The sequence below is a fragment of the Globicephala melas genome, chromosome 14 (genome assembly GCF_963455315.2).
Source record: "Globicephala melas chromosome 14, mGloMel1.2, whole genome shotgun sequence".
NCBI lineage: Eukaryota > Metazoa > Chordata > Mammalia > Artiodactyla > Delphinidae > Globicephala > Globicephala melas.
Window position 1 is genome coordinate 7,309,832 of NC_083327.1, and position 20,725 is coordinate 7,330,556.

The 20,725-nt window shown below is 36.2% G+C and overlaps 1 protein-coding gene across 15 annotated transcripts in view; it reads left to right on the top strand.

Annotated features, from left to right (window-relative positions):
• FAM135A (family with sequence similarity 135 member A) overlaps positions 1–20,725 on the top strand; it is a 123,397-nt gene that overhangs the window by 8,558 nt on the left and 94,114 nt on the right. For 8 of the 15 annotated variants that reach the window (XM_060283321.1, XM_030859203.2, XM_060283328.1 and 5 more), the window contains 2 exons: positions 6,594–6,683; positions 8,094–8,209. The exons of the other annotated variants lie outside the window; for them this stretch is intronic. In XM_060283321.1, coding sequence (XP_060139304.1) covers positions 8,133–8,209 — 77 coding nt within the window. In that variant the 5' untranslated portion in view covers positions 6,594–6,683; positions 8,094–8,132. The remainder of the gene's footprint in view (positions 1–6,593; positions 6,684–8,093; positions 8,210–20,725) is intronic. 15 annotated transcript variants of the gene reach the window in all.

The following is a 20,725-nucleotide window of genomic DNA, read 5'->3' on the forward strand; positions in this document are numbered from 1 at the left end:
AAATAGATTTATCAGTATTACTCTGTATATATCTGTATACATATGTTTCTACTTAGGGAATAATCAGTAAAAAGGGATGAATTGAGGAAAATTAGGCATCAACAAAAGAACAAAAAGCACAGCAGGATATGAGACGAAAAGTGAAGGAAATTGCTAACAGATCTTGGACTTATACTGGTAAAGGAATTTTATCATAAAAGTTTATTCATGCAAGACTGTTTTCAATACATCAGTGTAATGATTCCTTTCTTCAAATCGGTTGGGTTTAAATAGGAGAAAAATACTAATAGTTAATATTTATGGAATATTTAAAGCTAATTTATTAAGTGTTCTTAAGATCTTAAATTAAGTGCCTGCCATGTGGCAGGCAGTGGGGTACAGCTGTGAACAGAGTAGTTAGAATTTCCTGCCTTCATGAAGCTTACATTTTACTGGGGAGAATAAAGACTACTAAGTAGAATCTTTGGTTTGTTAAATGGAGATTGGTGCGGAGTAGAAAAAATAAAGGAGGAAAGAGATAGGGTGTGTCAGGAGAGAGAGTCCTGTTTTAGAGGGTGTGGCCCGGAAAAGCCTATTTGGGAAGGTAACATTTGAATCAAGGCTAGGAGGAGTAGAGTGAGTCATTTGGATGTTCTGGAGGGAAGAGTGTTTCAGGGAACCACTGCAGATGCCCTGAAGCAGGAATCTCTCTGATGTGTGTGGGGAATAGCAAGGAAACCATGTGACTGGAGTGGGCAGACTGGTAGGAGATGAGAACAGGGAAGTGATGGAAGATCCAGATTCTGTAAGGTTGTCATTACAAGCCCTTGTGAGACACTACTGCTGAATGTGGTGGGAAGCCGTTTGGGGTTTGAATCAGAACAAAGACAGACAATTTGAATTATTTTCAAATAATGTATGTCATTTTATAGCATTTTATATTGTATATAATTATATAACATAATTATTAATTAATATATGTAATACATAATATAAAAGATCATCTGCCTTCCTCTTTGAAAATAGCCTAGAGTGGGGGATGTATTACTTAGGGTATAGGTTAGGTACAGTTTCTGTAATAAAGAGTTATAAGACATAAAAATCTGAACAGTCTAGATATGTTCGACATCTGTGCTCTATGAAACCATTCAGGAATCCAGAATCTTTCCATCTTTCTGTTTACCATTCTTCAGGTTTTGTCCTAATCTGTGTGGTCAATACTGGGTCACTATTCAGAAGGTATTCCGGCCCGTAAAAAAGGGAAGCAATGAAGTCCAGGGCAAAGAATTTCCTTTTAAACAAATGAGGCAGACATTGCATATATTACTTCAGTTTGCGGTCCACAGGATCGATTGGCCACACTTGCCTCAAGGGTGGTTGGGAAACGTAGTCTCAGGCTGGGTGACCATTCAGCAGTGAGGAAGAGGAAAACAGAAATGACAAGTAGTTGACCACAGTCTTGCAGTTTGGCACCAAATATCCATGTGTATCCTTCATCCTACCTATTGAAAACACTCCAGCTCCCTTCCCCAAAGGAGACAACCCAGGTGCAATCCTCTTGTTGCACTAATCCAACTAAGCGATCAGTACTTCCTGTCAGATCCGCAAGTCCAGTGACCTGTAGGCAAAACACAGTAATTTGTTCCTGAACCTGTAGGCAAAACACAGTTATTTGTTCCTGAATCAGAAACAGGAAAAGAATAATAAAATTTTCCATTTGGGTAAGTAAACAGTGAGAGACACATAGAGGTCTCTGGTTGAGAGTAATGCTGGGCAGTAATGGTGTAGCATCTATTATCCTTAGTTCTGCTTTCTGGTAAGAATGCCTATATTCATTGCACTATGACCCCAGTCTTTGCTGTCTGGGGGTTTCTTCCTTACGATAACCTCCATGACCACATCTGAAGTTGGTATTGAAAATTTCCCAACTTTGGAGGGTATATAGCTTTCATAGTCAGTTTCCTGCTACTGCAGGCTTGCTTGCTATCCTGCAAGTGCCATGGTCACAGGTGTTTGTAGGTTAGCTTATAATTTCTCTGACAAATACAGTTCTCTCAAAAATATATTGGGATTCTTTTATGTTTGTCTCCATTCCGTTCTGGTGCCAGTGACTATAGCAAAATTGTTTCCTGGTGTAGTTCTTAAGCCTGCCTTATTTACTGCTCTCTGTGCGCTGACCACTTTATCTCATTCTAATGGCCACTGTCTTGAAGCCATCTGAAACAGCAGGCATTGGGGGGTGGGATGGCAGCACCCTAAAATATAATCTTAGCCACAGCGCTAGATTCGTTTCATCAAGATTTCTTAAAAGTTCTGCGAAAAATGCCGTTGGTAATTTGATAGGGATTGCATTAAATCTGTAGATTGCCTTGGGCAGTGTGGTCATTTTAACAATATTGATTCGTCCAATCCAAGAGCAAGGTGTATCTTTCCATCTGTTTGTGTTGACTTCAGTTTCTTTTGTCAGCATCTTATAGTTTTCAGAGTGTAGGTCTTTTGCCTCCTTAGGTAGGTTTATTCCTAGGCATTTTATTCTATTTGAAATGATGGTAAATGGGATTGTTTCCTTGATTTCTCTTTCTGATAGTTAATTGTTAGTCTCTAGAAATGCAACAGATTTCTGTCTTTTAATTTTGTATCCTGCAACTTTACTGAATTCATTGATGAGCTCTAGTAGTTTTCTGGTAGCATCTTTAGGGTTCTCTAGAACAAAAAATTTTAGGACTTGTATGGAAACACAAAAGACCCCAAATATCCAAAACAATCTTGATAAAGAAGAGCAGGGCTGGAGGAATCACACTCCCTGACTTCATACTATACTACAGAGCTACAGTAATCAAAACAGTATGGTACTGGCACAAAAACAGACACATAGATTGATGGAACAGGATAGAAAGCCCATAAATAAACCCACACTCTTATGGTCAATTCATCTATTACAAAAGAGGGAAGAATATACAGGGGAGAAAAGACAGTCTCTTTAATAAGTGGTGCTGTGAAAACTGGACAACTGCATATAAAAAAATGAAATTGGAACATTCTCTAACACCATATATACATTTAGGATTAAAGACCTAAATGTAAGACTGAATGCTGTAAAACTCCTAGAGGAAAACGTAGGCAGAACACTCTTTGACATAAATCGTAGCAATATTTTTTGGATCCATCTCCTAGAGTAATGGAAATAAAAGCAAAAATAAACAAATGGGACCTAATCAAACTTGAGAAGTTTCTGCACAGTAAAGGAAACCATAAAAAAAACCGAAAAGGCAACCTACAAAATGGGAGAAAATATTTGCAAATGATGCAACTGACAAGGGCTTAATTTTCAAAATATACAGCTCATACAACTCAACAACAAAACAACAAACAATCGAAAAATGGGCAGAAGATCTAAGTAGACATTGTTCCAAACAAGACATGCAGATGGCCAATAGACACATGAAAAGATGCTTAACATTGCCAATTATTAGAGAAATGCAAACCAAAACCTCAATGAGGTACCACCTTGTACTGGTCAGAATGACCATCATTAAAAATCTGCAAATAACAAATGCTGGAGAGGATGTGGAGAAAAGGGAACTCTTCACTGTTGGTGGGAATATAAGTTGATGTAGCCACTATATAAAACAGTATGGAGGTTCCTCAGAAAACTAAAAATAGAATTACCATATGGTCCAGCAATCCCACTCCCGGGAATATATCTGGAGAAAACCATCATTTGAAAAGGTACATGTACCCCTATATTCATAGCAGCACTGTTTACAATAGCCAAGATATGGAAATGACCTAAATATCCATTGACAGATGAATGGATAAAGAAGATGTGGTATGTATATACAATGAAATACTACTCAGCCATAAAAAATGAATGAAATAATGCCATTTGCAGCAACATGGATGGACCTAGAGATTATCATGTTAAATGAAGTAAGTGAGACAGGAAGAAAAATATCATATGGTATCACTTATATGTGGAATCTAAAAAAAATGTTACAGATGAACTTATTTACAAAACAGAAATAGGCTCACAGACATAGAAAACAAATTTATGGTTACCAAAGGGGAAAGAGGGGGGAGGGATAAATTAGGAGGTTGGGATTAGGAGATACAAAAACTGCTATATATAAAATAGTTAAACAGCAAGGACCTATTGTATAGCACAGGGATCTATGTTCAATGTCTTGTAATAAAGTATAGTGGAAAAGAGTCTGAAAAGAATATATATATGTAACTGAATCACTTTGCTGTACACCTGAAGCTAATACAACATTGTAAATCAACTATTCACCAATAAAAATTTGTTTTGAAAAATAAAGTCTTAATAGAAGTCTTTGGGAAAAGTACTAATAATCTTATCTCCTGATAATGCAGGTACTAAGGACCCACATCTCTATATTTCCTTCCATCTTACCTTGCAAACTGGCCAGTTCTTGCCTGAGTAAATGCAGCAAAGAACCACTGACACACACAAATATTGTGGTTCTTTTCATCTACTTTCCCTGAAGTTCTGGGCTTTTTATGGGCACCAAGTTCTATAAGTTAGTGTAGGCAACAGTTTATGGAATGTTTTGCTCCATTATAACCAGGGTCACCATTATCCTAGTAATATCTGTTTCCCTGTTGCCTGCTACCCAGTGACTTAGCCAGTGCCACACATTTTAGGATTATGTTGTGGCAATACTCTAATTTTGGTATTAATTTCTGGGTTAAGGAAAAGGCTGCTGTAAAGGGATCCAAAAGTAAAATGGCTTAAATGAGAAAAAAGTTTGTTTCTTCCCCAGATAACAGGCCTACTAATTTAGGTGGTAGGGATGCTATATTCCATGAAGGAAATGAAGACACTAGAGGGGTAACTACCAGAATGTTGGATCTGGGGCTCAGATCCTCAGCCTTGTTTTAACCATTGTGCAGTACTTATATATATTTATCTCTTCCTGGTGGCACTTTGAGGTGTCGGGAACTTAGCTATGCCTTGATCTCTTGCATTTCCTAGCTTATAGTAAGTGTTCAATAAATGTTTGAATGAATGAATACGTGTTTTATATCTGAGTAAGTTAAGTCATAGAGACCTAAGCAAACTTGAGTCACAGGGCTGGAACATGATCTGAACCCTACACAGAAGAATATATGTACAGGAGAAGCTGTCTTAGATAAGAGACTACTTCCATGAAATGGGGCATATCTTATATAAAGGTAGTATCATTTTGATCTCCTTAGGAATAGTTACTGTAAAAACTTTTTGATGTGATTATTAAGGTTTAAAATAACAATTATGGAAGGTGGTAAAGTCTATATCTGTATGACGGAGAGAAGAAAAAAATGTATGAGGAAGAGAGAATGTGGTCTTTATTCTAACATATTTAGTACCTAAATAATTATACCAAGGGCAAAAGACTTTTTTTAAATTTAAGCAATAAATATTTGGAGTGTGAAAAAACTATCCATAGCATATCCAGGCAACCTTTTTCGTCAAAGTATTTTAAATAGCTCATAGCATACGTGTGTATGTATATACACACACATTTCACATATCTGTGTGTGTGTGGATGTGTGTGAAGTTTCAGAAATCACTCCACCAAGGGAAATACATATTTTTAAATTAATTTTTATAGGAGTATAGTTGCTTTACAATGTTATGTTAATTTCTACTGTACAGCAAAATGAATCAACCACATACACACACACACACATATATATATATATATATATATACATATATATCTCCCCTCCCTTTCGGACTTCCTTCCCATTTAGGTCACCACAGCGCATTAAGAAGAGTTCCCTGTGCTATACAGTAGGTTCTCATTAATTATCTATTTTATACATAGTATCAATAGTGTATATGTGTCAATCCCAATCTCCCAATTCCTCCCACCCCCGCCTTTCCACCCTTGATGTCCATACATTTGTTCTCTACATCTGTGTCTCTATTTCTGTTTTGCAAATAGGTTCATCTATACCATTTTTCTAGATTCCACATACATGTGTTAATATACGATATTTGTTTTTCTCTTTCTGACTTACTTTACTCTGTATGACAGTCTCCATCCACGTCTCTAAAAATGATCCAGTTTTGTTCCTTTTATGACCCAGCAATCCCAGTACTGGGCATATACCCAGAGAAAACCATAATTAAAAAAAGATATATGCACCCCAATGTTCATAGCAGCACTATTTACAGTAGCCAGGACATGGAAGCAACCTAAATGTCCATCGACAGACGAATGGATGAAGAAGATGTGGTACATATATACAATAGACTATTACTCCAGAATTACATAATTTAAAATGGTGAATTTACATCTTAAAAATTAATAAGCTTATACTGTTTTGGGTATTCATGAAGATTGTTTCTGAATCACTGAACTCAGAAAGCACTCCTTTATTATTGTACTTTGAAGTATATACAAGTGAAGCATAACAAAGATATAATAGTTTATATGTGAAACTGAATGAAAACATCTCTAAAACTTATTCCTAAGGCTTATGGAGGGTATGGATCTTTTAGATAAATTGAAAGTACTAAGTAACTAATGACGCATAGGTTTCCTGAAAATGGACATTTTTATGTCTGCTATTTTGTTTGAGATGTTATTTTTTCTTTCTCATAGGGGGAACAATATTTTTTTAGCAAGAATCAGTAACTGGAAGTACAACATTGGTTATTTAATGATATTAAAATGAAGTTTTGATCAGCAGAGGTAAGAATATGGCATTTAATTCATAATAGATCAAAATACTTGCCAGATTTCTATGAAGAACTATTTTAAGAACTGTGAAGGGTCTGAGAATTTATCCCGCTTGCAAAGTAACAAGTTAGCCTGCTGCAGCGCCATGGATGTGGGCAGGAGACATGAGATTCCTGGATCAGAGAAAATGATAGTTTATATGCATGGCAATAGCACTGGCTAGAGTATGAGGCCCCCTGCGTAAGAGTAGGTTGAGTTATGGAGAGGACCCCTGAGCTGAGGAACCCAAATCTTTTATGACGGACAGTGAGCCTGCTGACTTATGCCTCAGGGGAGACTTTATTACATTGCACAGTAAATAGATCTGCCCTTAATTCCAGTATGAGACACTGTATCTGACTCCTTAGACTGTGCGAAACATATGTCCTTGAAAAATAGTCCAGAATAAAGGCGGTCAGTGTCTCTGCCTGCAAGACATGCAGAAACACAAGACTCTCAGAATTGTCTTTCAACACTCTCTTACTCCAAACTGCTTTTTAAAGCATGTGTCACTGATAAGGAAAATTGTGATAATGCTTTTTCGGAATAGTGTGAAGATGGAAACCACTGAAATACCCAACAGCAGGAGATTGCTTAAATTATAACATTCACAGTATAATAGTTATTAACTAGGTGTTCATCAATAAAGTGAAATACACAGGTTATAAAATGTACATGTAGTTCGATCCTACTTTTATAGAAATTGTACAAATGTACACACGAATGAAGAATATATACCAAAGTATGTATTTCAATGGATAGAATTGTGAATGGGTTTTTTTTTTTTTTGCTTGTCTATTTTTTTTAACCTCTTGAAAATGAACACTTTAGGCTTTTGTAATGAGGGAAAATTTTTTTTTGAAATTTAAAAATGAACAGTCACTTAAGAACTTCACCTGACAGAGAAAAAGCTTCATGAATTTAAATGGGAATTAAAGAATGTTAATTCTTTTGTTTTGACTCTGAAGTTGCCTTTATATGCAATGTAGAACTAGAAGAGAATGATTGGGTAGCATAATTTTTTCTTCAAAAGTTACTGTTTTATCTATGATAAAGTCAGAAGTTACTTTTAGCAATTTGCTATATTATTTATTATCACATAGTTGTCACGAAGGAAAACAAATCTTAGAAAATGCATTCTAACAGGGCATATCTTCTAGAGTAGTGCTATTTAGTAAGTATTTCATTAGTAAGTATATTTAGTGAGTATAGATTCTGGTGCTATATAGTCGGGTCAGGCTAACGTAGGAGCACTGTATTAATTAGCTTCACTTTTATTTCCTGCCTATGTATCATACTCTGAAAAATGTTTAATATTAGTGATTTTGTAAGTTGGCATTTTTATTGTGCTTTCATGATTTTTTTTTCCCTTCTTTAACCAAGGTGCTGTTACCAGATTTGTCTTCTGACTATAAATTAAAAATGACTGAAGTTCAAGCAATGGTAGAATTCTCCGTGGAGCTAAACAAGTTCTACAATGTGGATTTATTTCAGAGAGGGTTTGTATTTTAATGTGAAAATTATATATTTTGCATAAGATAAATTGTACAGTTTTCATTTAAATTTAATTACATATTCTTGTTCCACCATATATAAGGAAAACAATGAGCTATATTCAACTATTTTCTCAGGGAAATTTTATTTCTAAATATATATTTGAGTATATTCACATGGATTTAATGATAATGCTGGATATATTTAACGTTTGTTTATGAATTTGTACTGAGCATTGAGAGGATTTTAATGAAAATGTTTAAGATCTAATTTCTGCTTTTTAAAAGCTAACAGTGTGTGGGAAAAATAAAACATATATACACAAAACACAAAATGTTGTAGGAACACAAAATGTTGACTCCTCAAAAGGTATGTATAGAAAGTGCTCCAGGAATCAGAAGAGAAAGGTATCTTTCTGGGCTTGTACGTTAGGAAAAGCATAATGGAGGGATAGGATCAAGGTATGGATAAGATTTATAGGCAGAGGATAAGGTGAAAGACCCTCTTAGTAGGAGAGTGCATCATGAGTCAGTCTCGGAAACAGGGATGAACAGATTATTTTAAAGAGTAGTAGGAGGTTGTATATTCTCTAGTAGAGTTGTGAAAAGATAGTAAAGAGAGGAGAGGTTATGTTTGTGAAGGACTTTTGATGTCTGGAGGAATTTGGGTAGCCATTGATTGTTTCCAAGGAAGGATGAAACTGTCACTGTTACTACAATCAGCACTTACTGACATGATGAAGAGCATGGTGATATTGGATGGATGGTCGTGTAGAAGAAATAGAGGCGCAGGGAGCAGTGTGGATGTGCTCACAATGTCTCAGGATACAAACCTGAATTCCTGTGCTGGCAGTGGTAGCAGTGGGGCTGTGACCAACCCGGGTAGGATGAGAGAAATCTTCTGTTTTTTGTCTGTCTGTCTTGGCTTTGCCATCTTGTTGAAAAAAACAGACAGCTGTGCTCTGCTCTGCTCCACGTGGTCTCTCAGGACAGCCTGGGCTTGTTCTTATGGCAGAGGCAGGAGTCCAAGAAAGAGAGCGGAAGTTGCAGGATCCCTTGTATTAGCACACTTGTTTCCTCACTGCATTCTGCTGGCTAAGCAAGTTACAAGGCCAAGCCAGGTCTGGGCTGGGGGCTCTTTGGCCAGTGAAACTCAACTGTAAAACTTTATGGGGATTCTGTATGTCTGATATAGTCCATTCCATGCTCTGAAACCCACACCCACAATTGTTTATTGAGACATGACTACTCTCTCAATGAATCACTACTATTTGGAAGTCAGAATTCTGTGGGATCACGCCCTTTAACTTCCTAAAAGCCTTTTTGTCAAGCTGAGAATGTCTACTTAGACACTGCCCTTAACTCCTTTGGAGATCTAAGAAAGGGATTTACAGCCACTCCCTTGATTAGATCTTTGTAAGCAGTTTTATTTTCCTCCCCAGGAAGTCTTGGTTCCTCTAGATTCTGCTTGTAAAATGATCAGGTCTTTCTTTAGCTCATCTCTTTCTTGCAAAACCTTACTACCCTTGCTAGGAGCAACCAGGTGATATTTCCAATATTCTGCCAGGAAATTAGTCTGCTCGAGTCCAAAAGTTTCTTGGGTACAGTGTCTAACTTCTTCTAAGTTATTGTTTGAAAGCATACTGACAAAAAGTTCATCACTGCAAAACATGGGTCACTGTTTTTTAAGTCTCCTATAGTTTCCGCATTATTTTTTTTGCCTCTGTAATTGTAACTAACCGTTACTTTGGTCCCAAAGTCAGTGCCACATATTTTAAGTTTCGTTAGTACCCATTTTCGTATTAGTTATTTATTGCCACAGTAATGCAGCTGACAACAAACACAAAGCCTCAGTGGCATCACAGCAGTAAGCATTTATTTTTGCTCACAGATCTGTGGATCAGCTGAAAGATTCTGCTGATCTGGGCTGGCCTGGTTCATCTTGGCTGGGCTCATGAATTCACAGTCAGCTGGCAGGGTGCTACCTGGTGCAGAATGGCACCACCTGGGTGCACTCAGCTCTGCTTTATCATCTCTCATCCTCCAGCTTATTGTCATAGAGGAGGCAGGGGTCCAAAGAGAGAGAAAGAAACTGTACAAGAAGACATTTTAAGACCTAGGCTTGGAACTAGCACATTGTACTGCCCAAAACAAGCGGTAAGGCCAGCCCAGATTCAAGGAATGGGGAGCTACACTCCATTTCTTAATGGGAGTCTCATTGAGAGAGTGTGGATACAGGGGTGGAGGAAGAAATTGAGGACATTTTAAAGTCGGTCTGCCACACACTTTAGCATCTTTTGGTTTTTGTTATTAATTTCTGTGAGGTATTTTGGGGAATAAAGAGTAGGATTTAATGAGTAGCTCCATGTGGAGGATGATGCAGAGACAGAAAAAGCATTAAAAAATATGTGTGTGGAGGGTGAATTTACATGATCTCTAGGATTACCTTGAAATAGCTCAGCAAAGAAAAAAATGAATATATGAATCAAATATGGCAAAATCTTTTTCACAGATGAAAAATGGGCAGTGGGATATGGGTGCACTGTTCTACTTTTTGCAATTTAGAATTTTTAAAATTTTAGAATTTTTAAAAAGAAGAAATTTAAAAAGATAATGCTGAAGTTTCAAATCACACTGACTTGGACAATATTAGTGATATTGAAATAAACAGTGAAGTTGAAGGGGGCCATGGTGTGGGACTCAGAATTGGTTCATTTCCATATGTTGAGTTTGAGGTAAGATACCAAGTGGAGATAGTTCATAAATAATTGGAGGTTTGGAACTGGAGATAAGGACTAAGTGAACTGTTGTTCCATTTTATTGTCAGCCATCGTAAACATAGCATGTATGATTGCTACTTTCATTAATTTTCTGTTATTCTACAATCTAGTTCCCACATCCATTGAGGACTTTTGAAGAATATTGTTATGTAACTGATCTTTCTAAAATCGAATAATTAGAGGCTCATTGTCTTTAGATATATTGCTTGACTTGTTTATTTGTAAGAATATTTTCAAGGATATAATTTACTCTTTTCTATTCTGATTTATCAGTTCCTGCCTTTTAAACCTTTTCTTTATGCTTCTTATTGAGTCTTTACTACCTTTGCCATAAGCACGTTAATTTAGAGCTTGTGTTTGGCTGTTATGTTAAATAACTGTCAGCTTTGATAGATAAACAGATAAATTTATCTAAATTTATATTTAAATGTTAGGAAATAGAATATGTCTTTTCCAATTTATTTTCTGATATATGAAATGTCTGTTTAGGAGACTGAGATGAGAAACTTACAAATTCAGGTAATGAAATGCAGGCAGAACTCAGAGAGACTGCACGTTCAGCTCCTGACCACTGCAGTAAAGTGGGTATTGCGGTAGTCACATGAAGTTTTTGGTTGCTCAATGCATATAAAAGTGATTTTTATACTAAACTGTAGTCTGTCAAGTATACAATAAATAGCATTATGTCTAAAAACGCAATGTATATACCTTAAGTAAAAAATACCTTAATGCTAGAAAATGCAGTAACATCAAAGATCACCGATCATAGATCACCATAGCAAACATAATAACAGTGAAAATGAAATATTGCAAAAATTACCAAAATGTGACGCAGAGACACGAAGTGAGCAAATGCTGCTGGGGAAAATGGCACCGTTAGGCTTGCTCGGCACAGGGTTGCCACAGACCTTCAGTTTGTAAAGAAACACATCATGTGCGACGTGTAATAAAGTGAAGTGTAATAAAACGAGGTCTGCCTGTAGTCCTGTGCAGTATTTTACTTCAGTGTTTTTAAAATAACATCAATAAATATCTTACTGCATAGTACTAAGTCATAGCCCAGCAGGAACTAATGGAGGTGGAGTATATGAGGAAGCACTTCTTGTGCACGTTTGGTGATGGCCCTTGTCCTGCGCGTCCACAGTGTTTAGTGTTTAATTTTGCCACTGTTGTTACGCAATAAGGGACCGACTAGGCAGGGCCTAAGCTGTAGGCAGGCGCAGAAGAGAGAGAACATGTGGCATCTGAGTAGGTCTGTTTTTACTATAATTACATTGTTTTTCCTTAATGGTAAACCAATAGCCCAGATACTAACAATCTAAAGAAAAACTAGCTGTATTTTCATTTTAACCTATTCTGTCTTTTTTTAAGTATGGTAGATTGTAAACTCTGAAAAGAAAATTGAGACTCTACAGCATTGATTATGAATTTGATGTTATTAAATGGTATGTGGGCATATGTCTTATATAAATGAGAGATATAAGAACTCAGTGTAACTAACTTGTTTTGAGTTGTTTATTATACTAGAAGTACATGATTACAAGTTGGTGGACTTCCCAATTGACTCTATTCAAAATTCGTTTATCAAGAGGGCTCCAAAGGGGGAGGAGAGATCGCCTTTTAAATATACAGGGAAAAATGTTATTTAAACACCTGTTCTCAACAGCATAAAGGATAAGAGAGTGGGATTAAATTGAAGCTGTAGCAATTTCAGTTAGGTATTAAACTGGAGGGGAAATTTCCTCTCTTTGGAGACCATTGCAAAATTATGAGAACATCTTTTTCTGGAATTCTTTAGGATATTGCTATTGAGTACTCATCTGCATACAGTTTGTTACTAATTCAAGAAGAGGTGAGGCACTTTCACCAGAATGTAGATTAATGCACTGCTTCCTTCAGTGAGAAACTCTTGCTAGGAAGGAAAAAAAAAAAAAAAGACTAGTTAAAACAGTGTGTTCTGAGATGGAGTCGGTTTGCTTTATTTCACTGCAGGTTGGTAACATGTCACAGAGATGCGCCAGTGTATGTACCACAGTTTAAAGAACACAGCTTTAGAATATCAGTGAATGGCTTCTAGAATGGAGTTGAGTTTAATTCATTTCAGAAGGAAGCAAATGGACTAATGTTAGGTATTCTCAAATATTTAGAAAGTGTGGGAACTTGGTCAAGGTGCTGTATGTTTTAACATTCTTTTGTAAAGCAAGTGAAATGTTATCAGTTTGATTTGTTTCCAGGTGTGTTTGGGAGAGTCAGCAATCCAGCATACTGCTGATAATAAAACAAGTAATGAGGGAAACGGCCATGGGGTGCAAGTTGAAACGATGACAGCAGTACTTTGTTATTTTTTATTTTCTTTCGCATGTGGTTTCCCACAAAACAGTTTAGTTACATACCTGTAGCTACAGCTGCTTTCCCTAGTCAGTCCTAGCACCATTCCCTTGTCATAAGCTATACTACTGCAAGGTGAATAATGTATTATGATTTGGAAATAAAGAAGATCAAGGATATGGACTTAGAAATTGTTTTCGTAAATTTCAGTAACATCACAAAACCGTGGAGCTGAAATCCTCTTAGGAAAGGCCTGTAGAACCCTAGAAACCGGGTTCCATACTACAGTCTTTAAAGGCTCTGAACAAAACAATCTTAAATCCCTTCCATTTTTGATTCTGAGGTTGTTAAACTCATGGGAAGTTAATAGTTTGATTTAAAAATGATTGTCAGCCAAAAGAGTCAGAAAATTTCATGCTGATTTTTTGGATTATTGACATTGATTACAACCTTGGAAAAAATGATCCCTTGTCTATAATGTCACGTATATGTTGTATAAAGTTCACAAATTGAGGACTTTTGATTAAGTGGTGCTGATTGGACTCGCAGGAAACCACCTCAAATTTTCTTCAAGCCCTTCTAAACTGTCTAAAATTGTCTCTTTCTTCAGTAAGGTATAAGAACTGAGAATACTATCTAAGAAGGTCATCACTTTCTCAGGTTTAAATGAATCAACCATTCTCTGTAGTCAGAAAAGTTAGTTTTCTCACAGCGATTTACATCAATTATTAGACTACTTCTGAATATTTAGATTTCTCTCATTATTGTTTCCTACCTCATTTTTAAATATCGATGCCATAGTATAGGTCTGCCATTTGTGGCCTGTGTGAGATAGGATGTCTGCATCCTTTGAAGGAGCATAATGATGGAGCATAACAGTCAATGATGGAGCTGATACTGACTGAGTATACCAGCAGTTAGCCAGTACTGGCCTTGAACGCATCTGTGTTTGAAGTATAAATATATAGAAGAAATCAAATTAGGAACTGTGAAAAGAACTATAGAAGACAGAAGAAAATAGTTTAATATTAATGTTGTCAATTAAGTAGAAGAAAATCTTTCCATTAAAGGACAGTTGTTATGAGAAGTGTCTACTCGAAAATCAAAGCATAAATGACGTGACCTCAAGGCAGTGCAAACACCAATGGGAAGAGAAACATGAAACTTATGAATTTGTGTACTTGTTAACAAAGTGTACAATAATGTGTTTCCATAATAATGCAAATATGTAATTTAAGGGACAATTTGCATAAAGAGGAATTTATTTATGGGTCAAATATTACTTAACCCAGGGACTACTTGTATGGATTTTATGAGAGTTCCACCTGTAAATAACAAGGTGCTCTCAAAGAGGTAACCAGTAAATTTGGCTAGATAATAAACAATAAGAATAGATCTTTCCTGATCTTAATAAAGACTTTTTGAGACAGCAAGTGAGCTCATCGTTTTCTTGACAAAATTAAAGAATGGATTTTAAAAGTTAACATATTGGGGTAAAAAGTTTATATTTCAAAAGTTAAAGAGTTCTGTTAAGTATCCAGTTTCAAAAGATTTTACCAAAAATGAAATAAGAATCTGCTCTGAAGCTTTTTTCCTAAAATTACTCATGATCCTACAATAACTCCACAGCCTCTTCGGAGCTTTGCAGGGAAGATGTAGTGACCCAAGTAGTCTGTCTTTTGTAACAGTAGGAAGATATTCTAAGAAAATACAGAGTCTTAGAAAGTATACTCTTTACTTACTCTTTTTGAATAAATTATTTGTGGTATGTTCTTGAACAACAGGAAAGGGAGTAAAAGTTTAGAACTCTAAATTAAGGAAGTTGTAACAGGAGATTAGCTTTGAAACTTATTGAAATGATAGAAATAAGTCAAAATAATAAATATATTTACAAAATTAAATCTTAGAGTTTTTAAAAACTATGTCCATTTCAAATAGATTAGTGAGTTGGTTCTCCAGATTTATTAATAAAATATGGAAAAGGAGAATGACGGTGGGGGAAGTAATTGTTAAATTCTGCATCTTACATAAATGAAAAGCAAAATTTTAAAAAATGTCTTTATGTAAAAACCTATACCTATATACTAATGTTTTTGAAAAACTTATTTGCTTTCTAATGGAATTAGAGATTATATGTGGTTATTACCAAAAAAAAAGCAAGTTAACCAGAGTCGACATAGCAAATGAAGGAATGGAAAAAGTAAGCAACATCAAAAACAAAAAATATAGAATAAGATGACAAGTACAAACATTTAAAATTATTGTGACCATAAAGCTCAAATAGTTTTAAGTTTTCCGGTTTAAAGGCAGACTTTTGGATTTTAAATCCAATAATTTTCTGTTTATAACAGACATACCCCATGTTTTGAGAACAGATGCCTGCAAATTAAAAATGCTGATTTGGTGAATTGAAGCTTTTATCATTATGAAAAGACTTCTGTATCCTAATAATGCTGTTTGCTTTTAACTCTGTTTTGTCTAATATTAATATTGTGACATCAGCTTTCTTCTGGTTAAAATTTTCAAAGTGTACCTTTTACTATTCTTTTATTTGCAGACTTTCTCTATCCTTGTATTTTCAATTTTTTTGTTGTAAACAACATACAGTGGGATTTATCTTTTTCATTCTCTAGGGCACTCTGTGTTTTAACTGGAGCATTTGGTCCATTTATATTTAATGTAATTGCTGATATATTTGTGTTTATATCCATTATCTTATATTTTGTGCTTTCTATGTAGCCTCTTCTTTTTTTTCTCCCTGTGCATCTCTTTTTTTTTTGTTCTGATTTCTGCCAAGATCTTCAGGTTTATTCTTTGAGAGAGATTTTCCTTGTGTCTGGCCTTTTGGGAAATACCAATCTAGGACTCACTTTTTGTTTCTTTAAGGAAAAGTTTAAAACATATGAAAGTATAGTAAACACATATATACCTATGATCTAGCCAACAATTATCGAAGTTTTTTCTCCTTATTTCACCTATTACCCTCCTCCCCAATCTTTTTTTAGTATCTCTAATACAGGAAGACTTTTGTTTTTAAAAATCTGCAAAAACCATTATTGCACTTAAAGAAATGTTTAAAATAATTTCTTGGCATCAAATAAAACAGTGTTCTCATTTCTTCAGTCATCTTATAAATGTGTTTTTATAGTTTGTTTGTTTGAATCAGTATCCTTCCAGAATTTACAGGTTGTATTTGGGTGTTATATCTCTTAGATTTTTTAAAAAATTTGTAATTGCTAGTTTGATCCAAAAGCTTGATTAAATTCTGATAGTTTTTGAGAAGAGTCCTTCATAGCTGATGCTGTGTCCTTCCTGTTACATTATATTTGGTGACATAAAATGTCTGCCTCTTTTCATGAGATTGACTCAGGTATTGTCAATCTGATGTATCCATTATAAAGTTCTCCATCACTTAATTGATGGTACCTATTCATAACTTTTCCAGAGTCATTATTTTATTTTACTAGGGCTTACAAAATGGTGATATTCAATTATTCCTTCTGCATTTATTAGCTATAATTCTGTGAAGAAGAATTTTGCCTCATTAACTATTTGGTTACTCTGAAATACAGTTTATACGGGAAAGACATGGCAAGTGTTTTATTTTTTTCCTTATTTACTAGTTTTCAGAATATTGTGTTGTTGCTCTAGCATCTTTCAAATATCATCAGTTTTTATTTAGTACAGATATATCTCGGATATATTATGAGTTCAGTTCCAGACCATCGTGATAAAGTGAATATCACAATAAATAAGTTCACAGGAATTTTTTGGTTTCCCAGAGCATGTAAACGTTATGTTTACACTTAAAAAAGTAAATGTGCGATAGGGTTTTGTCTAAAAAATTGCACGTACCTTAATTTAAAAATACTTTATCACTAAAAAATGCTAACCATCATGTGAGCCTTCAGTGAGTTGTAATCTTTTGGCTGGTGGAGGGTCTTGCTTCAGTGTTGATGGCTGCTGAGTGATCAGGATGGTGATTGCTGAAGGTAGGGGTGGTAATGTGACAAAATAAGACAATGAAGTTTGCTACATTGATTGGCTCTTCCTTTCACAAGCCATTTCTCTGTAGCATGCAGCACTGTTTGGTATCATTTTATCCACAGTGGAACTTCTTTCAAAATTGTAGTTAACCCTTTCAAACCCTGTCCCTGCTTGATCAACTAAGTTTAATATTCTAAATCCTTTGCTGTCATTTCAACAGTCTTCACAGCATCTTCCCCAACAGTAGATTCCATCTCAAGAAACCACTTTCTCTGCTCGTGCATAAGAAGCAACTCCTCATCCATTCAAGTTTTGTCATGAGATTGCAGCAGTCCAGTCACATCTCAGGCTCCACTTCTAGTTGTAGTTCTCCTGCTGTTTCCACCACATCTGCAGTGACTTCCTCCACTGACGAGTGAGTCCCTCCAAGTCATCCAGGAGGGTTGGAATCAACTTCTTCTGAACCCCTTTTAATGTTGATATGTGGACCTCTTCCTGTGAATCATGAATATTCTTAATGGCATCTAGAATGATGAATTCTTTCTGGAAGGTTTTCAATTGACTTTGCCCAGATCGACAGAGGAGTCACTGTCTCTGGAAGCTATAGCCTTATGAAATGTATTTCTTAAATCGTAAGACTTGGAAGTGGAAATGACTCCTTGATCCGTGGGCGGCAGAATAGATGTTGTGTTACCAGGTGTGAAAACAACATGAATCCCACAGTCCATCTCAATCAGAGCTCTTGGGTGACCAGGTGCATTGTCAACAAGCAGTCACATTTTGAAAGGAATTTTTTTTTCTTAGCAGTAGGTCTCAACAGTGGGCTTAAAATATTCAGTAAGCCATGTTGTAAACAGACGTACTGTCATCCAGGCTTTGTTGTTCCATTTAGAGAGCACCGGCAGAGGAGATTTAGCCCTAGGATTTTCAGAATGGTGAATGAGCATTGGCTTCAAGTTAAGTCACCAGCTGCATCAGCCCTAACAAGAGAGTCAGCCTGTCCTTTGAAGCTTTGAAGCCCGGCATTGACTTCTCTCTAGCTATGAAAGTCCTAGACGGCATCTTCTAATAGAACACTATTTTGCCTATATTGAAAATCTGTTGTTCAGTGCAGCCACCTTCACGAATTATCTCAGCCGGATCTTCTGGATAACTTGCTGCAGCTTCTGCATCAGCACGTGCTGCTTCCCCTTGCACTTTGTTCTTATGGAGACGGCTCCTTTCCTTCAGCCTCGTGGACCAGCCTCTGCTGGCTTCAGACTTTGCTTCTGCAGCTTCCTCATCTCTCTCAGCCTTCAGGGAGTTAAAGAGCCTTGCTCTGGATTAGGCTTTGGCTTAAGGGAATGTTGTGGCTGGTTTGATCTTCTCTCCAGGCAACTAAAACTTTCTTCATATCAGCAATAAGGTCGTTTTGCTTTCTTATCATTCGTGCGTTCACTGGAGCAGCACTTTGAATTTCCTTCAAGGCTTTCCCTTTACATCCACAGTGTGGCTTCCTGTTTGGCACAAGGGCCTAGTTTTCTGCCTCAGCTTTGAACATGCCTTCCTTACTAAGCTTAATCGTTTCTAGCTTTTGATTTAAAATGAGAAACAACCAACTCTCCCTTAAACTTGAACACTTAGAGGCCATTGGAGGTTTATTAATTGGCCTAATTTCAATATCGTGTGTCTCAGAGAATGGGGAGGCCCGCGGAGAGAGAGAGATGGGGGAATGGCTGGTCAGTAGAGCGGTCAGAACACACACAACATTTATTAAGTTCACTGTCTTATATGAGTGGTTTGTGGGGCCCCAAAACAATTACAAGAGTAGCATCAAAAATCACTGATTTAATATGTAATAATTAAACACATGTAATAATAATGTGTAACACATGTAATAATAATGAAAAAGTTTGAAATACTGTGAGAATTACCAAAATGTGATACTGAGACACGAAGTGAGCGAATGCTATTGAGAAAATCATGCCAATAGACTTGCTTGACACAGGGTTGCTAGAAACCTTCAACTTGTAAAAAACAAAATATTGGGTTAGCCAAAAAGTGCCTTCGGTTTTTAAGTAAAAATAAAAGACATATTTTTCATTTTCACCAAGAACTTTATTGAGCAACACATTCACCGTTTTGTTTCACCATCTTCTGCCATTTATCAGGCAACTTCATAATTCCATCTTCCCAAAACTTTTTATCTTTTTGAGAAAAGAACTGTTCTAGATGCCTTTTACAGTCTTCCAGGGAATTGAAATTTTTTGCATTAAGAGAATTCTGTAAAGACCGAAATAAATGGAAATACAAAGGTGCAATGTCTGGTGAGTACAGCGGATGAATCAGAACTTCCCAGCCAGGCTGTAACAGTTTTTGCCTGGTCATCAGAGGAACATGCGGTCTTGTATTATCATGATGGAAGATTATGCGTTTTCTGTTGACTAATTCTGGACGCTTTTCGTCAAGTGCTGCTTTCACTTGGTCTAATTGGGAGCAGTACTTGTTGGAATTAATCGTTTGGTTTTCCGGAAGGAGCCCCTTCCAATCCCACCATATATACACCATCACCTTCTTTGGATGAAGACCGGCCGTTGATGTGGTTGGTGGTGGTTCATTTTGCTTGCCCTCTGCTTATTCCATTCCACATTATAGTACAGTATCCACTTTTCATCGCCCATCACAATATGTTTTAAAAATGGAACATTTTCATTATATTTAAGTAGAGAATAGCATGCAGAAATATGGTCAAGGAGGTTGTTTCGCTTAACTCATGTGGAACCCAAAGATCAAAGCCATTAACATAACCAAGCTGGTGCACATGATTTTCAGCACCTGATTTGGATATTTTGAGTATGTCGGCTGTCTCCCGAGTGGTATAACGTTGGTTGTTCTCAATTAACGTCTTGATTTGATCACTATCAACTTCAGCTGGTCTACCCAACCGTGGAGCATCATCCAGTGAGAAATCTCCAGCACAAAAGTTTGCAAACCACTTTTGACACATTCTGTCAGTCACAGCACCTTCTCCATACACTGCACAAATCTTTTTGTGCGTTTCAGTTGCGTTTTTACCTTTCTTGAAATAATAAAGCACAATATGCTGAAAATGTTGCTTTTTTTCTTCCATCTTTAATATTAAAAAGGCTGCACAAAAATTCACCAATTTTGATAAGTCTTTTTTTAAATGCATGCTGATATGACAGCTGTCACATACAATCTAATAAAATTGTTTTGAATGAAGTTAAAGACAACCAAGGGCTACTAGAGCCATCTTATGGGAAAAAACCGAGCGAACCTTTTGGCCACCCCAATACCTTCGAATAAAGTGTGATAAAAACAAGTTATGCCTATACCAATATGAACTCATGGATTTTTAATGTATCTGATGGTAATTCTGCATCATTAGTCTTCTTGATGTTCAGAGAGAGCCTTGTAGGTTGATTTC